This window comes from Vicia villosa, linkage group LG1 (assembly GCF_029867415.1).
Source record: "Vicia villosa cultivar HV-30 ecotype Madison, WI linkage group LG1, Vvil1.0, whole genome shotgun sequence".
Taxonomy (NCBI): domain Eukaryota; kingdom Viridiplantae; phylum Streptophyta; class Magnoliopsida; order Fabales; family Fabaceae; genus Vicia; species Vicia villosa.
The window spans coordinates 119,020,107-119,042,555 of record NC_081180.1 but is presented as its reverse complement, the minus strand read 5'-3'; the positions used below and the strand labels follow the sequence as shown (position 1 = coordinate 119,042,555).

At 33.4% G+C, this 22,449-nt stretch overlaps 1 protein-coding gene and 2 long non-coding RNA genes across 3 annotated transcripts; 1 reads left to right on the top strand and 2 right to left on the bottom strand.

Moving 5' to 3' along the window:
- Positions 1-12,637: 12,637 nt before the first annotated feature.
- On the bottom strand, positions 12,638-14,107 carry LOC131644000 (uncharacterized). Its single transcript, XR_009296336.1, has 4 exons — positions 13,667-14,107; positions 13,550-13,585; positions 13,406-13,440; positions 12,638-12,825 (listed from the first exon to the last, which is right to left on the bottom strand). It is a non-coding gene; the product is annotated as an uncharacterized LOC131644000 (long non-coding RNA).
- Positions 14,108-14,163: 56 nt separating this feature from the next.
- Positions 14,164-15,856, bottom strand: LOC131643999 (uncharacterized). The gene is made up of 3 exons (XR_009296335.1): positions 15,711-15,856; positions 14,679-14,843; positions 14,164-14,576 (listed from the first exon to the last, which is right to left on the bottom strand). It is a non-coding gene; the product is annotated as an uncharacterized LOC131643999 (long non-coding RNA).
- A 3,978-nt stretch (positions 15,857-19,834) lies between these two features.
- LOC131643997 (putative expansin-A17) lies at positions 19,835-21,087 on the top strand. The gene is made up of 3 exons (XM_058914370.1): positions 19,835-19,998; positions 20,123-20,444; positions 20,588-21,087. The coding sequence occupies exons 1-3, from the start codon at positions 19,881-19,883 to the stop codon at positions 20,895-20,897; spliced, it is 750 nt and encodes a 249-aa protein (XP_058770353.1). The 5' UTR covers positions 19,835-19,880; the 3' UTR covers positions 20,898-21,087.
- Positions 21,088-22,449: the final 1,362 nt, after the last annotated feature.

Sequence of the window (22,449 nt, the reverse complement as noted above, 5' to 3'; positions counted from 1 at the left end):
AAATATGGCTTGAAGATGAACCCCCTTAAATGTGCTTTCTTTGTGCAGGCAGGTGATTTCTTGGGGTTCGTAGTCCACAAAAAAGGGATAGAAATCAACTAGAACAAGACGAAAGCCATTAGGGAAACCAAGTCCCCATCCACGAAGAAAGAACTACAATCATTATTGGGCAAGATAAACTTCTTAAGGAGATTTATCTCTAACTTGAGTGGACGTACGCAAGCTTTCTCACCTCTACTTCGGCTTAAGCAAGGAAAATTCGAATGGCGTGCTGAACATCAAGAAGCTTTCGATCAGATAAAGCAATACTTGACTTGTCCACCAATTCTATCTCCCCCAAATGGGAAGAAGCACATGCGCCTATACATTTCAGCATCAGATAAAACAATAGGCAGCATGCTTGCCCAGGAGGATGAGAATTGCATCGAAAGAGCCATTTATTACTTAAGTAGAGTACTCAATGATGCAGAGACTAGATATACTGATATAGAAAAACTCTGCCTTTGTTTGTATTTCTCCTGTATCAAACTTAAGTATTATATAAAGCCAGTTGATGTTTACGTTTCATCTCATTGTGATGTTATTAAACATATGTTATCTAAGCCAATACTACATAGTCGAATTGGCAAATGGGCTTTAGCCCTTACTGAATATTCATTAATATTTCAGCCTCTCAAGGCAATGAAAGGTCAGATTGTGTCAGACTTCATTGTCGACCATGCAGTGGTTGAGAATCATCAGCATTATGTGGACTTAAAACCTTGGAAGTTATATTTCGATGGTTCAACGCATAGAGAGGGTACTGGGGTTGGAATATTGATAATTTCTCCTGATGGAATTCCAACAAAGCTCAAGTTTAAAATCGAAGGTCCATTATGCTCCAACAATGAAGCTGAATACGAAGCATTAATTGCTGGACTTGAGGCTTTGTTAGAATTGGGGGCGACCAGAGTCGAAATTAAAGGAGACTCCGAATTGGTCATCAAACAATTGACAAAGGAGTACAAGTGCATCAAAGAGAATTTGGTCATGTATTTTATCATCGCAAATAGGTTGCTCAAGAAATTCGAATACGTGGAATTAAAACATGTACCAAGGGTGAATAACCAGGAAGCAAACGACTTGGCTCAATTAGCTTCGGGATATAAAGTATCAAAAGAAAAGTTGGAGGAATTGATTGAAGTAAGAGGAAGAGCAATGTTTACTAAACTTTCGCCAAGTGATCTAGAGAACTCACAATTGGGTTATGCCAACAAAGAACAATTCGAAGTACTAAATATAGACTCATTGGCAGACACAGATTGGAGGAGTCCAATTATTAACTATCTGAAAAATCCTTCGACAGATACAGACAGAAAAATCAAGTATAGAGCCCTGTCATATTTTCTGATGGGAAACGAATTGTTCAAGAAAACTCCTGAAGGGGTATTGTTGAAATGCTTGGGAGAAGCAGAAGCATACTTGGCTCTGTCGAACGTACATAGTGGGGCATGTGGTGCACATCAAGCAGGGCACAAAATGAAATGGCTCTTGTTTCGTTATGGGATGTATTGGCCTTCGATGCTAAAGGATTGTATAGAGTTCGCGAAAGGGTGCCAAGAGTGCCAAGAACATGCAGGTATCCAACACGCTCCAGCAAACGAACTAAGTACAATAGTAAAACCATGGCCTTTCAGGGGATGGGCACTAGATTTGATTGGAGAAATTCACCCCAAGTCATCCAAAGGGCAAAGATACATTTTGGTAGGAATAGACTATTTCACAAAATGGGTCGAAGCAATACCACTGGCAAATATGATAGAGATAAATGGGAGTCAAGCGTACAAATATTATATGTCTACAGTGGTCTCGATTACAAAATAAAGGTGCAATAAGTAACAAGATCGAAAACATCTAGTTGAAATCCTCAGGGAGATCCTTTTTGATCTTCAAATATTGAGTCTCCCATGAAGACATGCAAAGTTCAATTAGTGCCCGGTGTTTCTTCAACCTTTCGATTTCTGGCACTAACTTTTGTGCAGTCTCGAAATGTTTCATTCCTGACTGCACCACTTCGAGCAAGTCTTGTTGATTAGACTTTTGTAGGACTGCTTGACAACTTTCAGCCTCCTTTATCTTGCCCTCAAGTACTTTGATTTCTTGTTTCCAAGAGCCGATTTTCTTCTCATAATCATCAATGGCCTTTTGATTTTCTGAATGTTTGAGCCTGAGGGCCTCACCTTGTTTCGTTGCGTCCATAACAGAATTCCATGAAGAGTCATGAGAGGCCTTTGTCTCAGATAGCTCTTTTTCGACATTTTGCCTTCGAAGGATGTTAGCTTGGAGTTGCTCGAGTAGAGAGCCCAGCAGAACAATTACCTCTGAAACTTCTGTGGAAACTTGAAGCAAATCTACTTTCTTTAGAAGTTGATTTAAGTTGTGGCTCTTAATAGGGTCCCGGTTGAGAACATCTACAAGATTGACCCCAAAGAATCTTTCTTTTATTTGTCGAAGAAGACTGGGAATATCTTCCTTGTCACTAGAGTCTGCAGTTACAGCTGGTGAGACATTGAGCTCCGGAGGCGAAGGAGTATTCACATTCATAATGGCCTTTAAGAAACTAAGAGGATCAGTTTGCTTAAGTTGTTCAAGCTCTGAAGGAGTAAGCTTTGCAGGGGCAGGCGTCGAAATCGTCTCAGGAATGGTTTTTGCGTCAAGAGTCGAAATTCCATGAGAAACTGGTTTTTCAGGCTGAGAAATCTCTTCCATAGCATCTTTCTCCGACGCAGAATCTTCGTTGTCATGTGATTGCTGGTTCACATTGTCGCTGCCTGAGAATGGATGATCCTCTTCCAAATTTTTGCCTTGATGGGTAGGTGGGGATTCGTCAGTAGAGTGGCTTTCTTCGACTGGTTCATTAGGCAATATGGTAGCAATTGGCCTAACGTCTTCAAAGACTGGCAAAAGAACACGAGTTTGATTTTGAGAGGTACCTATGTTAGACAGAGCAAAGTTAGTCATAAAAATAAACTTTTGAGGAGTTTAGTTAACGAAAGTTAAAGTTTGACAATTACCATAAAGTTTGTCAACATCAATGGTGAGGCCAGGGTCTTTAAAACCGGAAGTAGCAGTGCCAGCATCATCCTGCAATAACAAGGTAAAATGTCAGTACAATTATTTAGTTAAAATCACAAGATAATATGTGGGACAAACCCAAAATACCTTGGGTGGAATATTGTCTGGACTTGAATTATGGCTTTCCACAACGAAAGCATTACTAGCAGCTTTCAAAGGAGACTCTTCAGAGGACGCTTTATCACCAGGAGAAACAGCTTTGGAAGGACTTGCTTTTTTCCCTTTTCTTGAAGGGGTAACAGCTTTGTGTTTTTTCTTCTGTCCTTGTCTAGTTTGAGGAGGGGATTTATCTTCGCCATCCGAACCAGTGGTCGAAGAAGCTTTACGCTTCGAACCCGTTGGGGGTTTCGAACTCTGGCAAGTGGAAAATGAGAAAGATGAGTACTAATCACAGATTGTACAAGATTGAGAGTATGAGATAATTATGTACCGTGGGCTTCTTATCAGTGACGAGGGAGTCACTCCCACTTGGTTTATTGCTTTTAGATGTCCCAGAGTCTTTTGGGGCAGAAGCTTCCTTAATCTTCCTCCTTCGCGCAACAGCTGTAGTTGAGACTGAAATCAGTATATCAATAAAGAAAAGATAAGTCAGTCGAAAAGATTGTCTTAATCAGACCTTCAGGTATTGGAGTCAGGACACGAACATGTTTAAGATCTATATGAAGATGTCCTTTGAAAGTATCCAAGGTATGCTTAGTCGGAACCACTCGTTCAGCGCGTTTTTGGTACTCTCTTGAAGAATTTTGAGAGCATTCCCACACACGAACCAGACTGGGAAAGGAGGACTTAGAGCCACACCAAAATCAGCACTTGGTAGTGGGGGGAATTTTGGAGGATTGAGTTTGAAAGCCACTTCATAACGTAGTTCTGGTCGAACATACGAGGACAATTTCAACTTATTTAGTTTGGCGGAAAACTTTTCGCGCAAAGTAACTGCAGCCTCACGAACGGTCCGACTAAGATCATCAGGCCTATAGATAGTTTCAAAGAATTTTTGAAAAGCTTGGATTTCTTTAATATGAGTGGAAGTACCTTTTTGGAAGTTCTCCTGCACATCATTGAAAGCTGCAGTTAGTTCCTGAGCAAGGCTATCAACATCAAAAATTTGAGAGCTATAATACTCTGTCCACCATTGATGAAAATCTGGTGTAGAGTAAAAAGAAGGTTTAAAAGGAATAGGAGAAAGATTGGTGACGTCAACGTATTTGTCGATTTTTTGTTCACATTCTTCTTCAGTCAAATACAAAGTGTGGAAACACATATGGTTCCTTTTCTCATATAAGCACTTGGGTGTTATTTGAGTTAGCCCAAACTGTCTCGAGACCAAATTTGGTTGATAACACATGAGGATACATTGACCCTTTGATGGTCGAAGACGGTGGGAAAATAATCTTGGAGTCAGAAAGGCTTCCCAAATTTCCATAGATTCAGTTTGTTGATCCTGAGATGTTGGTGGAAATTTTCGAGTAAACCATTCAGGACCTATTGTTCTGTGTACAAATGGGGCCATAGAAGGATCAAACTGGTCACGCCGAGCAAACATCATCGAATACGCCAGGAAATGTTCATGAAGCTTTCCCATTTCCTCTTTTGGAGTTAGGTAAGCTAACCTGGTCCCCTCTATAGTTCGATTTTTGATTGTGCTATCCTCCTCATTGACATCTCCTCGAAAGGGAAGATGAGTTTCGAATGTAGCATTAAGCCACAGTTGCAATAGCCAGAAAGGACCAGCGTAAAGTAAACTACCAGATTTGAAATTCTTGGTATGGTTTGCAGCTTCACTAAGGTTTTCATAAAGAGACCCTAGAAGTAGTTGGCTGAGGTTGAGCTTTTTCCCAGCATGCAATTGATTAGCCATGCAAAGGTACCTTTTCGCAACTTGGATAGACCTTGAACAGAAGGCACATCGTGAAAGCCATAATGCTAGAAAAGTAATATGCTCTTCATCAGATACTGTCGCTTCAGTGGTAATATGATGCTTCTGGATGAATGCCGTATAAGTGACTTGCGAATTGTTAAAACCAATAGTGTCATTATCCATTTCATTGGGATCGAAGGTTTCACCAGTTGGTCGAAGTCCTGTAATGGCGGCCACGTCGAAAAGCGTGGGGGTAACCATTCCACATGGGAGATGGAAGGTGTTGTGAGAAGCATCCCAAAAATGAACCGCTGCTACTAACATGGGTTGGTTGTATTCTAAACCCGTTCTTGACAATTGAATCAAATCGTATATTCCTAATGTTTTCCAGAAGGATCCTTTTTGTTTCTCTACCTTTTCTAGCCAGGCATAGTACAAGTCAGGATGTTTGGCTAAAGGGATTGACCTAAACACTTTTACAGAATTGGTCATATAGTTTAATCTAATTTTGGTTAAAGCTAAAGGGGTTGCGGTTGAAGTTTCCTCAACTTTAGCAGATTTTCCTAAAGGAGAGCGACCATCTTCATCTATCTTAACTTTGCTAACTAATGGTCTAGTCTTGTAGTAAGCAGGAAAAAAATTATTCACAGATTGGATACTTTTACTCGGTAACGGACCCATAAAGGCAAGAGTTTTTCCAGAGAGTTCAAAGGGAATGATTACCTGGGAAGCGTAAATAGCGCGTATTTCTTCAGTGTTAGGGTTTGGAACGAACTCTCGTTCCCCAGAACGTGTTGTTGATTGGAGCTTCAAAGTGGGTTGAAGAACATTTGAAGATGAAGCCATGGAGAAATTTTTGATTAAAAGAACAAGATTCTAAAAAGAGTGAAGATGTTTCAATTTTTCGGTGAAGAAGATGAATGAAAGGCGGTATAGAGGCACAAGATCAAGTATTTAAAGGTTTAACGGAAACCTTTTTAAATCTTTTGGGTAAAGCCCGAGAGACACGTGGCGGCTGGTGATTTAATCCAACGGCGGTCGAATGAGTTAGCTTCACTCCTAGTATGTAGGAGTAATGATCAGGAAGTAAGGTTAAAACGTGGGAATGTAAGTTATGAGAAGACATCTTTGAAAATGACAAGACGTTTCGGAAACAGTGTTATCAGTGATTATGACGCTAGTCAGCAGTCTTGGAACTTTCAAGGATCATAAAAACGAAATCTTATAATGACAAGAAACGCCTATTTCTGTTGATTCTCGAAACAGGCATTTATTGGGGGCAATTTGTTAGCTGAAGATTTCGTTTTATATTGTTTGTCCTTCGAAGGAGTTGAGAATCGAAGGAAAGATGGTTACTGATGGCCATCCCTTAAAAAGTAAAAGAATGGCTACTGATGGTCATGCTTCGAAAAATAAAGACTTCTAAGTTCGATGAAGATAAGTGAACGCTGAAAGATTAATGAAAGCATATGTCTTCGGGACTTAGACAAAATTCATAGAATATGTATTTAAGTATTACTACTTAGCGTGTTTTCGTAATGTTTTTAATACACTGCCACGCGTCGAAAACGGACTCAGGCGGGAAGATTTGAAATTCGAAGACGGTTTCGTAACCGTTCAATAACAGATGGCTTCGCTGGAAGTTCTGATGAGAAACGTGGCAGCAGATTAGTATAGGACCGTTAAGGTCGAAACTAGTATAAATAGGAGTCTTAATGTTAGGATTCTGTGTGTTCATTTTGTACAAATCACTCACATATTTACTCAAGTATCAAGCGTTAAGAGAAAGAGTTCGCTGAGAAAATGTACGTATGACACCACCATTTTAATACATGTGTATTATCTTTTGTTTTTATCTTCCAGAATTACTGCATTTCGTTTACTTCTTGCCATTTACATTTCTGTATCTTTATTTTAACGTCATTTATTTTCGAATTACTTTCATGCTATTTACTTTCAAAGTCTTTTACATTTCTGCAGTTTAAGATTCTTTACGTTTCAATAGTCTTTTTAATTTTCTATGTTATGTTACTTATCTTTCCATTGAAGTCACATTTATATATAACAAAGTGATTGTCAAGACTATTTGTTCTTTAATCGAACAACGCTTATTGAAGAAGACAAATAATGAATATGGTTCGAACAAACATTGATAACAATCTTCTTGACTATGTGTCCTAGGATCAATCTAGTCGATCCTGCAAGTAACCAAATCATATTTATTATAGTTTGGAAGACTAGCGGTTGTTTACCGGAAATCACCGTAAACAACACCATAATGGTTGGTTAACTAATTCTATATTTGGTTTTATATATTGGAGGAAACAAACAAAAAAAACTAAAATATAGTAGTTATTTTTTGTAGACTTTCGCATCGGTTTTCGACCTACATAGTAGATCGATTAATCCTACTCGTGCTACGGAATTATAGTAATTAATTTTAGTATGGTTGATTTTTATCTTTAAAATTATAATATTTAGTTTTTTATTATAAATTTACTTTTTTTATATTAAATTTTATCATTCATCTCAAATGTATCCAAACATAAGTTATTTTATTTTTAATTAAATTTAAATTATTATTAATTTTACAAAATCAATTTTTCCTCATTCATAAATAAGGATGGACTAAAAAACCTTCAACATGTGTCTGATTTTTTCGTCTACTAAAACATTGGTGGAGAAGTTCAGCCATGGAGCGATCGAACAGTGAAAGGAGAACACGTGAAAATTTGCCATTTGTGTTCTTCTAAGTCTTCTAGATCACCACAGCAAAAAGATTATTGTTCATTTTTAGAAAAAAATACAATAAAAAAAAGACAAAACTTAGATACATTTCTTTAGGTGTGGTTCTTACTATTTTCTAATGAAAATATGATAAGTGTATAATTTCCTCTTACGCGTAAGCAAATTTCTCCTATTTTCACTTACTCAATGATATTTAAGTATATTTGTCATATTTTCATTGAAAAATATTAAGAACCACACCAAAACAATTGTACTTAAGCTTTGTCCATAAAAAAAATCAATTTTTCATCAAATATTTTTAGTGTTTGTATTATCTCGAATGCATTGTAGAAACGACTCCTCTCGTAAACCACAAACTTTGGATAAAGGAAATGAGTCCAGATTTCGGTGGTAAACAAGCCAACACAAAAATTTGATTTTTTTTAACGTTAGATCCGACATAGCGGCAAACAACAAAAAATTTAGAAATATTTATTCGGAAATTATCGAGTCTATAGAGATGATTGTTAGAATGTCATTCAACAGTTTCCATGTTTTCGAATTTGGGTTTGACTGGATTGAAAGTAAAAGGGGAAAATAAAAAGATATAAATAGAAAATAAATACACTTTTCTGATAGAATTAGTTTATCAAACATGCAAACATACTCATCCGTCACAGACTTAAGCTTATCGACCAGTTATACCCAACTTACAATACTCGTCAATGTCATCACGTATCAACTACTAAACCTATTTTATCATCTCAGCGGCGATCTCTCCACACACCTCGACAACATAAAAGACAACCGTGTTGTTCGCGTCGACGATCTCTCAGCACAACACAATCAACACATATGCATTAAGCATCGATATCCAAGTGAATGTTACTTCTAAATCTATCTTTAGAGTCTAGAAACTAACATAATCATCCTAGATAAGGATTCGAGCAGTATATGTCCATAGCAACCCAAAACCATAGCACAAAGCAAAAATCTAAGATAACAATCGACAAAGATTTGTAAAGCAACTTAAATATGACGCCATGAGTGATAAATATACGTGAGTCAAAAGTAAATACATAAACAAACTCAACTAATACAGAATACACAAAGAAGAAGAGAAATTAACCGAAAATCTCCCAGTTTGTCATCTTTGATCGACGATCAATCCACATTTAATCATCCAAATGCAAGCTTCATAGTTGTTTTCTAACCTAATCTAACCTAAGAATGAGATTGATGGAGTTTGGTCAAAAATACCTCAAAAACCATAACCTAAAATGTTACAAATGAAGAACATATAAACAAAATATGTGTAGGCTCGCTATGCGAGCTAAGCTGGCTAAGCGAGATTACACTTTATTCCTAAATATCTAGTACAGTAAAAGAGACCTTACTTAGCGAGCTAACCGCGCTAAGCGAGCTTATGAAGAATGCTATGCATCTATTATTGAATCCCCTAGCGCGCTACAGCTTGGCTTAGCAGGCTTCTGCAGAAATTTGTCATTATTGCTCCAAAACTGCGTATTTGAAGTTGTGCCTTCGACATTTTATTACTCGAGGCTCCGATATGCATTAATACCTATAAAACGAAGGAAAAACTATCAAACAGTACATAAAACGAATCAAAACTCAAGTATACAAATATTTACACATAAGTTGAGATTTTATTATAAATACAGAAAGAATATAATCAATAAGTGTCACAAATATATACTCAAAATAACAACATTTTAACACTTATCAAACTCTCCCCAATTTAAAATATTGTTTATCCTCAAACAATGTCAAATAAATCAAAGAATCAAATGTAATAAACCAAAGAATTGTGAATCAACAAGTTTAGAAAATCAAAAATAAATATATGGCTCAACACAAAAATGTATAATCAAGGTAAATACTTATCACAATCCTACAACGACAACATGTAAACGAAACGAATCCTAAGTACATAATCATTCTAGAAATTCTAAGACAATACAAGCTCACATTATGAATCACACCTAGAAAAATTCATCAAGGGATAAAAACACACAAAGGTGAGGTATTTTCACTCTTCCAACAATCTTGCAAACAAAATACTAAATTATGCATTCATCCAAAAATTGTATTGAAAATACAAAAGCAAGAATCACAAGGGATTTTCAAGGTTGTAATGTGGCTTGGTTAACAAACAAGGGATAATGCCTAAAGCTAATCGAAACAAAAACTTGCCTAAACCTAAGGGGGTGATCAACTCACAAAAGTTCAAACGCAAAATTCTAATTAAACTTCTTCATAACCCCAAATTTCTCAAACCAATCACATACTTATTAACACAACATTATTTCATACTATTTTTCTTTTTCTTTTTCAAAACTTTTCTCTTTTTTCTTTCTTTTTATTTTCACTTATTTTTCTCATTTTTTCTTTTCTTTTTCTTTTCAACTTCATAGCAACAACTAAATAAACGAACAATCATTTCCCTCCCCAACTTGAGTTCAACCAACATCCTAGTGTGAATACTCCCTACTTTCTAAGATAAGGTAAAATTCAAACCAAAAATCATGGTTGAGGGTTCAAGAAAACAAAGGAATCAACATCCATACAAAAATAAGTGAATCAAATGCAAGCATAAAAGTTCAAGAAATAACATGGATGTTGACAAAAAGCTCAAAGTGTTAACAAATGATCACACACTCACAAGGTAAATTGACTATTTGGCTATGGTAGTTGTGCTCAAAATGAAACAAAATTCCTTGATCCTTTTCATGATTTCATAAAATCAACACAAATAAAAGTTTAAGCATAATAAAATCTAGTTAAAACAAAGATTGTGGTCTCCAGCATATATGAACAATGGAAAGCTTCATCATATTTGGAGGTAGGAATTAAAGTGATTCAATCAACAAGCAAGTAATGCAAAAGAATGAATGGTATGATAATTGTACAAATGAAAAGTTTCTTAAACATGTTATGTTATAGAAAGCGATAAATGAGTACCTTGAATGATACAACTTCAAAAACAATATCATTACCATACATCCAGAAGTTGAAACACTCAAACATGGAAATCACCTCAAAAATCTTCGTGACTAAAATCATTGCTTGTATGGAAGGAAAGAAGTCCCTTTGTGAGGTTACAAGGAATGATGCACCAAAATCCAAGACTCAACATGTATCTTGAGATGCCAAATTAACATGACCATTATCACAAACGTAGAATACATCATTGCCTTGCAAATGGTAGCAATTATGTTACTCGCATCACCATTTTCTTGTCAATCTCTTTTGAGTTTCCTACATTATCTTTTCATGTGATCTTTCTCATGACAGTAAAAATATTCTACGTCTTTTCTTTTCCATTATCTTCCTTTGTACTTATGTATTAACTTTCCCCTTGACTTATCTCTAGTATTGAACTTCGTGTGGATGCTTCTTCCATGATACTCTGTGACAAATGCCTCAAACTCTGTCAGCATTCCATGTTCCTTCCTTCTTGACTCGTTATTGAACATATTGTATTTTACTTTGTCCAATGTTAGAACACCTTGTGGGGATGAGTTGATTAATGAAATCACTGATGTGTCGCAATTATCCAGTAAGAAACTCAGTAGTAACAATGCTTGCAATCCCTTTTCATGCACCATTTTCATATTGATGAATTGATTTACCAATATTTAAAAACCGTTTAAGTGTTTAGAAACATTCTAGTTTTCTCTATATTCTACGTAATTGTTATTTGTGCAACGAGATGAAAGACATTTTGTTCTATTCACTATCAAACTTTTCCATTAGTTTTAGTGTTGGCTTCATCCCTTTATTTTGCAAAGGTTAATACGAATCTTTGTAATAGAGTATGTCTTCTATTCCAGACTTTCAAATGGAATAGTTTGGAGAGGTTAACTTAATCATTGTTGATGATGATGTTGTTGAGGTTGATTAATTCATTATGAATAGTAGAAATTAAAACGTATGGTGAGTCGAAGCTCTAATAACACGTGTTAGAAAAGATACCAATTAGAATACCTAATACAAGGACAACGGATAATTGATTATTCTATGATCATATTCTTCTCTATAATTATAATTATAATTATAATAATAATGATAATAATAATGATAATAATAATAATGATGATGATAATAATAATAATAATAATAATAATAATAATAATAATAATAATAATAATAATAATAATAATAATAATAATAATAATATCTTTGTAAAATCACTAGTACAAAAATGTTAATTTACACCCGTTTTTTATTAAATTTACACCCATTATTTTTAATAAAAATCGGGTGTATATCCACAGGGTGAGAAATGTCTAACGAATTTACACCCGTTATTTTTAACAAAAATCGGGTGTAATTGGACGTAATTACGTTTTTAATTACACCCTGTTTTAATAAAAATCGGGTGTAATTGGGCGTAATTACGTTTTTAATTACACCCTATTTTAATAAAAATCGGATGTAATTGGGCGTAATTACGTTTTAATTACACCCTGTTTTAATAAAAATCGGGTGTAAATGGGCTTAACGTTTTAATAAAAATCGGGTGTAATTGGGCCTAATTACATTTTAATTACATTTTAATTACATCCTATTTTAATAAAAATTGGGTGTAATTGGGCTTAATTATGTTTTAATTACACCCTATTTTAATAAAAATCAGGTGTAATTGGGCGTAATTACGTTTTAATTACACCTTATTTTAATAAAAATCGGGTGTAAATACACAATTTATGAATGAACAATTATATTATATTTAAATCTATTTACACCCTATTTCATATACACCATTTTTTATATTTCATGTACAATCATAATATTGCAAATACTATAAAATCATACACATAGAAATCATATTTTAACTAAGTCAAAATATTTTTAATATTAACCAAAAAGTATACAAAATCTTGTACAGTCGTAATATTTACAAGTACTATAAAATCATACACATAAAAAATCATATTTTAACTAAGTCATAACACTTTCTTCATATATAAGTTTTCTTCTTCTTTGACTTTTGTTTTGGCAACATTTCTATGTCTATATCCTCTTCAACCATTTGCATTTGATCTTGTAGGTTTTGTTCTTCAACCATTTGCACTTGATCTTGTAGATTTCTTCTTCTGCTTCTTTAGATAGAAAAATAGAAAAATAGAAAAACGTTAAAAACCTTTACTAGCATCTAACTGTGTAGCTTCCATTTGCTACAGGCAAAACCCATAATAAGTCAAAGAAATAGCAGAACCACGTGCATTCATGTACAAATCAGCATCTTCCATAGTAAGTGTAGTGACATTTTGCGGGGAATAAGTTTCTCCCAGTTAGTCACTATCAATAAATATACCAGTGGTGCTAAATGCTTAATTTCCTGTTGGACTGACATGGAATTTAGCTATTTCTCTCTCTCTCTCTCTCTCTCTAACTATCACGTTTCTGTCATGGTAGGTTATGTAACTCTCTGTAGCTAGTCAAACAAAATTCACAGTTTATTTCTGCTGATATTTTTTCTACACACAGCCTGATTGTAGTGTTTCCCATGTAAAATATAGAGAACAGGAAAACAACACATTGATTGTGACGTGTAGGTTATTGCTGATATTTTAAATCATTGATCTTCTATGCATGTTTAGAATATTAGAACATGCTTTGGTAAGAAAAAATATAGAAACTTAAGTTGTCTATATGAAAAGTGACCAGGAAGAAACTCACGTTTGGTGCATCCGCTCAAACACGAAATTGTTCCTCTGAAAGAATGATGTAAGGAATAGAATATGTTAGCATGATTAGTATAACAAGATTAAAAAATAATAAGAAAGAAATGGAAAGAGTATATACTTATAAGACCAAACTTACATGTTATTATTTGCCCATGAAGTAGAAAACAAGTTTCTGTAACATATTAGAAAAAGTGGTGTCTCAGAAAGGCTCTTAAGTTTGCAAACAAATGCACACAAATGCATGGATTCTTACACTTTATCATTTTGACATATCCGATTCCCTTGGCTGGCGCTGAAGTTATTGTACGAAAGATCTCTATATTCAGGTCATAAAATATGATTCAAAATATGATAATAATACAACAATCAGAGACTTAATGATAGACTCTTTTCCTACCAAGATTATACAACTACGGTTCCTAAACTAGAAAGAGAATAATTATAGAAAACTCTAAGAAAATTAGAAGAAAAAAACTTTTGCAATGCTAATATAAGCCAATGCATACTCATAGTAAGACAACTACTGCACTATACTACATAATAGTGTTGCTTAGTAACTCAATGAAGTTGATCAAGTCATTATCATTAGTATTATAAAGTAGTCTTTGATTTAAGTTTTGATACTTCAATCAAATAGCTAAGTTTTGTGAGTTCTTAATGGACTCCACATAGTGAAAACTATAACACCTTAAAAAGTTTGCTTTGGTGTTATTAGAAATAAAATTAGCTAAGTTTCTCTAGTTTTATGATTTCTATCAAGAAATGCATCATGATAACAAAGTCTATCGATTTAAGCTACATGGTACTCAATCCAATACACATTGGGTGTAGAAATTCAAGAGAGCATACCACACTCCGCGCTTGTGTAGTAGTTTCGAAAAAATCTATACTGAAAGAGATTACCATTTATAGGAGAGGATTCTCGTGTGGGGGAGATTGAGGTTGTACTCGGCGAGTTTTATAGGAGAGGCTTTGTCCTTAGACTCAGCTCCTGGAGTAACCATGCTAGGCTTGAGGAGAATACCCTCAAATTGGACATTTTTCTCAGCAAGGTAGTAGAAAACTTCAGCCCAAACCTTTTGGGCTACTTCAAAAGTTCTGTCAATTCCATGTTCTCCATCAAGCAAGATCTCTGGCTCCACAATTGGGACCAATCCATTGTCCTAATAAACCATTAAATGAACATATTTTAGCCCTTTATTGATGTGATACTAATAACTATGAATTAAAAGAAAGAATTTATATAACTGGAGTGATTTTCTCACCTGACTAATTGCAGTATAGCGAGCAAGACCCCAGGCTGCTTCCTTGACAGCAAGAGCAGAAGGACCGTTGGGGTTCTCTCAAGCAGAACCACAAGGTACGTTTACACTGTCACTTGATGAGAGTTCTGTGATTAATCTACCTAGTTGACAGTGTTTGGCAAGTGACTGTTGGATACAAGTTGTATTAATATCAACTCAAATTCTAATGGTGAGTATTATCTCTTTGAAAACACATGAAGTACTTGATGATATATCAATAAAAAAGCAAATAGAACAATAAAAGAAAGCGGTGAAAATGATTTATATCACATGGAAGATGGATACAATTTATTAATGGGGATGAGATCAAAGACAACCACACAAACAAGCACAATTTAAATTACTTAAACACATAATCAAAATTCAAATAAGCAAACAAATAAAAGAATTAAATAAACTTATTTAGTAGAAGTAATTAATAATTAAATTAAATTAATTAAAAATATTTAAGATAACTAATATATCTTTTACATTTTATATTTAAGAAACTTGTCCAAACTACGCCATCACGGTTTATATATTTCAAATGGACAAGTTTGACTAGTTTAAAAGATAGTTTAGCCGTAACCTGTCAAGTTCAGAGCAGTCATATGTCATACAAGCCCATGCTTGAGGTCTTATTTTGTACTACTATATAGCTGACCTATTAGGACATAACTAATATTCTGCCTAGCAAGTGTACTTACTCACCCTCCCAACCTTCATTTTCTAACAGGTATATTATCATAAACAAAGAGTACAATAAATGATAGAATTGTAGTTCTTAACTAGAAACACTAAAATTATAAACATCTCACAAGACTTTTCTTCCTGTCACAGTATATGATGTATGTAACTGTTGATACACTAATCTAATTTTGCATCAAACTAAGAAACTAAACATTTTGTTACAGGCATCCAAAGTCTTAATCACTCAAGTCTTCACAATAAATGAGTTAAATTACTAGTTTTATTTTTTTTTAAAAATCCACAATGAAGAATAAAACTATATACCTTTGGAGCAAGTATTTCCAGGACACATAACACAGCGTGTCTCTTTTGCCAAAGATTATTGGCCAAATGGTCCGACAACACGTTCTTGGTTTCGGACAAATATACCGGCAACACGTCACAGACAATAATCATTTTCTCGCTCAATGTAAATCCAAATCTCGTGATCCACGTAATCACATATTCATACCAAACCTCTTCCCCATTTTGTCTGAAACAAACCCTCCCATTGGTCTTGAAAACAAATTCGTGATTCTTGAAAGCAAAATTGTACAAGAATTTCCCAATCCATCCATGCTCGGCTTCACGAAATTGTGAATTTTGTTACCAAAATAGTCTTCCCACGCTTGAATCTTAATCACACGCATATTGTTAAGCAATTTATTTGTCGCCTTCAGTCTCAAATCGCGGCTCGTCATTATCTGAAACTAGAAACCATTACTACTCTTAGTTCAATATGTTGTGAAGAAAAAAACTACCGCAGATCCAAGAAATGTTGCAACAGTAGATACACCAATATAGCTATATATAAGAACCAGTGCGGCAGTAACTTGCGAGCGAGGACATTTCATCAAACCACTGTGTTCTGCAACCCCCATACAGCTTGTAATTATGTATGTCACTATCGAACACCTACACATGTTAGACAATGAATACGATTTCCATGAGAAGTGTTGGTAACGGTGTTAAGCTATTTAGCAGTATGAAACAACTAAAACTACAAAAGCAGAAAGAGAAAGATGTGAAAACAAAGACAATAATTGCTTTGACTGATGTAATGAAAAGCTTATCATAAGATTAATCCTAATAGCCTTTTTAGTTATATTATATTGCACAATAGTCACATGGAAAAGCATGCACCAGCGCCATAATCTTTAATTATAAAAGGACATACAGACTTTGTTAGACTCACAATTCTCCTGCATGATTGACCTCAAAAAACTTGAGACGAATCTTGTTGAACATCAAATTATTGACTACATGAAATCCAATTTAAGTGTAGGGACATTTTGGAGTCTTGAGATCATCATTTGCAGACATTGCAGTTTTAGGTGAAAGGAAAGTCTAAGACAGTGGACTGTAGAAATCACTCAAGTATCTCTTTGTCACTATCCTTCCATTTTGCACAAAGGGTGAAAAGAATAGTATAATTGAATATTTAAAAAGAACCTTGAAAAGAAGAGATTGAAAGTCTTGTTTTCCAACTTTAGACTGCATTTTCCATTGATTGAGTCCAAGCTGTAGAGTTCCCTGAGCATCAGACTCGGTGGATACATCCAATAAGGCTGTATGGTTTCCTGATTCTTCACTAGAAAATATCTAAGCTTTAGTTGATGACAAGTAAAGAAAATTGATTTTGATATAAAAAAAAGGTTGATTACCTAGAGTTGTAGTGAAAAAAAAGGTTGATTACCACATGAGTATAAAAAAAAGGTTGATTACTTATATATCTTAAATATCATAGTAGCAAATAATATTGAATTGCTTGTGAAGGAAAGAAAACCTTATCAGGGGACAGAACACTCTTGATTGGATCAGCAAATTCAGTCACAAGTTCATCTGCCACCTACAGTACAAAAATAATTACCATGATCAACTTCATCCCCGAAAGCTATCATGATAAGTATTGACAAAAGTATTTTAGATAAAAAAGAAGGGAAAAACACAGATTCGAAGCTGTTATGTACATTAAATCCTAAGCATATAATTCATCAAATAAATCAAGTGATTGATTTCAACATAACAAAAACTGACTTAGAGTAACCACCTAACCTCATTGTAAGTCGTCCTTCCCTTGCTTTCTACCTTCTCACAAACTGCAAAGAATCAACAATAAATCAGACGCAAAACCAGAAAGAAAATAGTCAGCATAACCTAAAAAATAAACAAAAACAAATGTCTATTTTACAAAGCATAGGTATCTAAACACCAATTCTATAAATTCCACAATCAGCATCTCAATATTCTGCATACTAGATGCAAAGTATCATCATCCTAAAATCAAAATTGGTGAAATAAGACAGATAAAAAAAACCTTTCATGCTAAATTGACGAAGCCCTCTTCCACTTTTATCACCTCCAACATCCCTCTGTTGACCTCTCTTTTTCTTCTTGCTACTGCATACATATCGAGTGATTCAGAAACAAATTCAAACAATTAGCATAAACAATGAAGAACATAATTGAATAGAACTTACGCAACTGCTCCCTGTGATCCAGCCTCATCATCTTGAATATAAAGTAATACAGAATTTTCAGGACTGAAAATAAACGTAAATTGTAATTTCTTCACAAAATCGACCTACACATTGAAGGGCATTTTCAGGACTGTTTGAAAAGTGAATTTCTAAGAAAATTATAGAGTAAAGCAATTATGCAAAACCAAACATAAAAAAAGCATTGAGGATTCCATTTATAAGCATTAAAAACCTTTTAACACGGAAAAGTAGCTAAACACGACATTAGAAAAAATGAAAGTGAAAGGTACTTCGAAAAATCACCTTGAATTCAGATTGGTGCGATGGCGAAACCAGAGAAGAATCGATACCGTTCAAAACGACGCCGTTTGGTGCAACCTTTGCCTCTCAGTTTTGTAGGGCCTTTTCCACGATTCTTAGACTCAGATCTTGATTGGATTCTTCATCGTCATCATCGCTGCTGAACATGAGTGATGGCGGGGAAGCACCCTCGAGATTTTCGCTTGTTTCGTTGACTTGTTCGTACCGTGTTGCATTGGCTTTCGATTTCTCCTTCTTTGCCACGCCGTTGAGAATTCAAGGGAAGTTTTTGTTTCAGGTTTTCCTTTCAAGGGAAGATTTGGGATTTCGATTAAGGGAACACTTCGTTTCAGAGAAGGTTAGGGTTTCGGTGTTTGAGAAGGAGAATGGAAGATTTGAGAAGAATAAACCTGATGTAATATAAAATTTATGTTTTCATCGTGAAATTTGTTGAAAACTTGGTTTAGAAGAGTTTTGTTGAAAATTGGATTTAGAAAAGCTTCATTGCATTTCACTGCTATGAAATTAGATTAAACATTCAATTTTAATAAGAGTTTTGTTCAATCCTACAAAATTAGATTATTTTATTAATAATTTAATATTTATTAATTTGTTAATAATATTTAAATTATTTTATTTCCGAAATTTAAGTTCATTATTTGTTTGTAATTGTTTAAATTATTTATTAATATGTTATTATATATTTTGAGTTATAAAATTAAATTTTTTTTTTAATTTATATAAATTTACACCCGTTTTTTAATTTAAATGGAGTAATTGTAATTTGATTATAGTAATATTTTTAATTTAAACCCGATTTTAGAAAACAGGGTGTATATTGTCACCTGATAATGTTTAAAATGACACTTTATTTACAAAATTGCCACCACGTTTTTCATTTACACCCTTTTTTAGTATATTGGGTGTAAATTTTAAAATTATATTAATCTTTTTGTACTAGTGAATGAATGAATGAGAATTATTTCAATTCTCACCAAGACAAATGGTGCTCATCTTATTAATTATTTAACTAATTAAATATGGTACAAATATTTATTTTTATATAATTATTAATGTCTTTTTATTATGGTATAATAAGAAAGAAAAAAAAATCGTATTTTTCAATCATAAAGTTTTTAAGATATTTATCATTAATTCATATACAAATGTAAAGAAAGTTTAACAATAAAAAATTATCTATAAGTAGAGCGTATTTTATAATTAAGCATCGATCGAGTATTTTTCAATTTAAAAAGCTTTCCTTCCTTGTTGTTAATTGCACATATTTGGCCATTGCATGTGGCTACTATACTACTAAAGCAAAAAATTCTTCACATTTTCTTCGTTTAATTGCGTATACGATTTAACTTGTTTCAAATACACAAAGCCATTAACAAAAAAATGGTTTCAATTTTCAATCTTTTAAACTTTCATAGAAAAATGTTCGAGCATGCAAGACATTCCTAGTTAAATCACGTTCAATTATTGCATGCATATCACACAATAATTCTTTCTATATATAGCAAGGGAATAACACGTTTTCAGTCTACATCACCTTTTTAATACGACAATTTGAATATGAGATAATCATCCTAAACTAGATCTATAAAAACCCATGTGAGTTAGTGTATCATCTTAAACACAAAACTAAGAAAATTTGACACTTAATCAAGTAATGGAAAAGCTAATTTTCATTGGTGTTTTAGTGCTTATGGGATTCTTGACCTCAGAACAAAGAGTAACATCAACAGAATGGCAGCGAGCTCATGCAACTTCCTATGATGGACCTAAGGGTAAAATATAGGCAAATGTGTCAACAATTGTAGATATCTTACTCCTAAATTTGTAGTTTTTTTTTCCGTTACGGATCGCAATTTAAAACTATTAAAATGAATAACTTACTTGTTTGATTTGTAGGGGGTGCATGTGGGTACGGAGATCAATTAATAAATGATTATGGAAATAACACAGCTGCTTTGAGTATGGCTTTGTTTAATGATGGGAAATCATGTGGTGGTTGCTATCAGATTGTTTGTGATGCAACTCAAGATCCTCAATGGTGCCTTAAGAGAACTTCCGTAACAGTTACTGCCACTAATTTTTGTCCCCCAGAACCTAGCAAACCTAATGACAATGGTGGTTGGTGTAATCCTCCTAGACCACATTTTGACTTGTCTCGAACCGCTTTCGAGTCCATCGCAATTTACGAGGCTGGGATTGTCCCAATCTTATACCAAAAGTATGTTATATATTCAGCTCTAGTTTTTATTATAAGAAAAAACTCACTTTTTAATTATATTAATCAATATGTGTATGTGTATTATATATAGATCAGATATATTATTTATTCAATTTATACTGATACTGGTCACATATATGCAGAGTTGGGTGCCAAAGAAATGGAGGGATAAAATTTACAATGAATGGGAATGATTATTTTGAGCTAGTGGTTATAAGCAATGTAGGAGGAGCAGGGGATATATCCAATGTTTGGATCAAAGGGTCAAAAATGGAAAATTGGGAATCTATGTCAAAGAATTGGGGTGCTAACTGGCAAAGCTCAAGGTATCTAAATGGTCAGAGTCTTTCCTTCAGAATTCAACTAAGTGATGGAAAAAGTGTTACAGCTAAAGATGCGGTACCCTCTAATTGGAGATTTGGTCAAACTTTCAGCAGCAATGTTCAGTTCTGATAGAAAGATTACTCATAAATAAATATTATTATCTACATCCTTTAATAAGTAACATATGCTATTTGAACAAATACTGGACACAGTAATTTAGTGTTCCAAAATAACATGGTGTCTCTCGATTGTGTTGTGTATATGACTTTTGTTACAAATTGCTCTTCTATATATAATATATACGGTGTTGTGTTGTGTATGGTTGTTGCAAAATTGTGTTATAATATCATTTCTCTTGATGAATGTATTCGTGTTAATTAATTTATTTGTATGTAGAAGAAGGGAGAAAATATGTTATTTATTAGTGAGTTAGCGAAAAAATTGTGCATTCACAAGACAAATAATTTTTATTTAATTGATATAAAAATGTTTTTGAGATGTGGCCATAGTGATTGAGATAGTTGTAAAAATGTTTACATGAATTTGAGATGGCCATAGGGATTGAGACAGTGAGGCTAACATATGAAATGTATATAAAATTAGCTCTTTTTTTTTAAATTTATACCTATTTGGTATCTTCTCTTACGGGCAACAAATCTAATAGAATCAATTATACCGTTGATATGTAATGTTTCGATCGAAATTAGATTGACTAATATAATAAAATAGATCCAAGGTTCACGTTTAAAACAAGAATAAAATAATATATAGATATTCTCTAACACAAAAATTATTTGCGTTTAACAGTTTTTTAAAACTTAAATACGCAATACATGAATTATTTGATGTGATGTGATGTATTTGAACTGAATTTTTTATTTATAAATTACTTTTTCTTTCAATTAATAATATTTTAAAAAATTTAACATAATAAATATAGCATATAAAGAAATTTATATATAAATATGATACAATTAAAAAAAATCATCTTAAATCTCTTGCATGTGAACAGGCGATCCCCTCTTCTCGACTCGACTGACTCACACTCCTCTCTTATCTTTTTAAGAGCTGCCATGGGCGGGCGGGCATTTATTTACCTTGCATGTTATAAGAATGGGTTGGCTCTTGTCCCATTCAAAAGGATGAAAATGGACAAATACATTAAGAGTATCATTTGTCACTTCTCTTGATTTCCACCCACCTCCCTATCATCTATGAACACATCAATGAATTAGTACTTAATTTAACACTAAAACAATTCATAAAAAATTTCCAATAGCTTTTTTTGACATATTTAAATTATTATTTCCAGTAGAAAAATCGCTCATTTGTGTTATAGCATTGCAACAAATAGTATATATTGCATATATTCTTCCGTATTTAATAATAGTCAAAACTTCAACTATTAATGATTAATTAGTTTATTAAATATTAAATAATTAATAAATATAGTTAAAATTTTAAATAATTTATTTATGGTTGAGACATTAAATAGTTGACATATTGAATAAACAAATTATTTTATAAAGTAAATAATTAAAATTTTAATAGTTGAAATATTAAATAGTTCAAATATGTAATAAAATGATTATTTGATAAAATAAATAGTTCAAATATTAATAGTTCAAATATTAAATAGTTAAAATAATATATAATATTTTGTTAAATCTTAATAGTTGAA

What these genes read in the sequence shown, in the direction of transcription:
- LOC131643997 (XM_058914370.1), top strand. Translation starts at nt 19,881, where the DNA reads ATGGAAAAGCTAATTTTCATTGGTGTTTTAGTGCTTATGGGATTCTTG. An exon ending in TTCCTATGATGGACCTAAGG is followed by an intron (nt 19,999 to 20,122) that starts GTAAAATATAGG and finishes TTTGATTTGTAG; the next exon opens with GGGGTGCATGTGGGTACGGA. An exon ending in GTCCCAATCTTATACCAAAA is followed by an intron (nt 20,445 to 20,587) that starts GTATGTTATATA and finishes ACATATATGCAG; the next exon opens with AGTTGGGTGCCAAAGAAATG.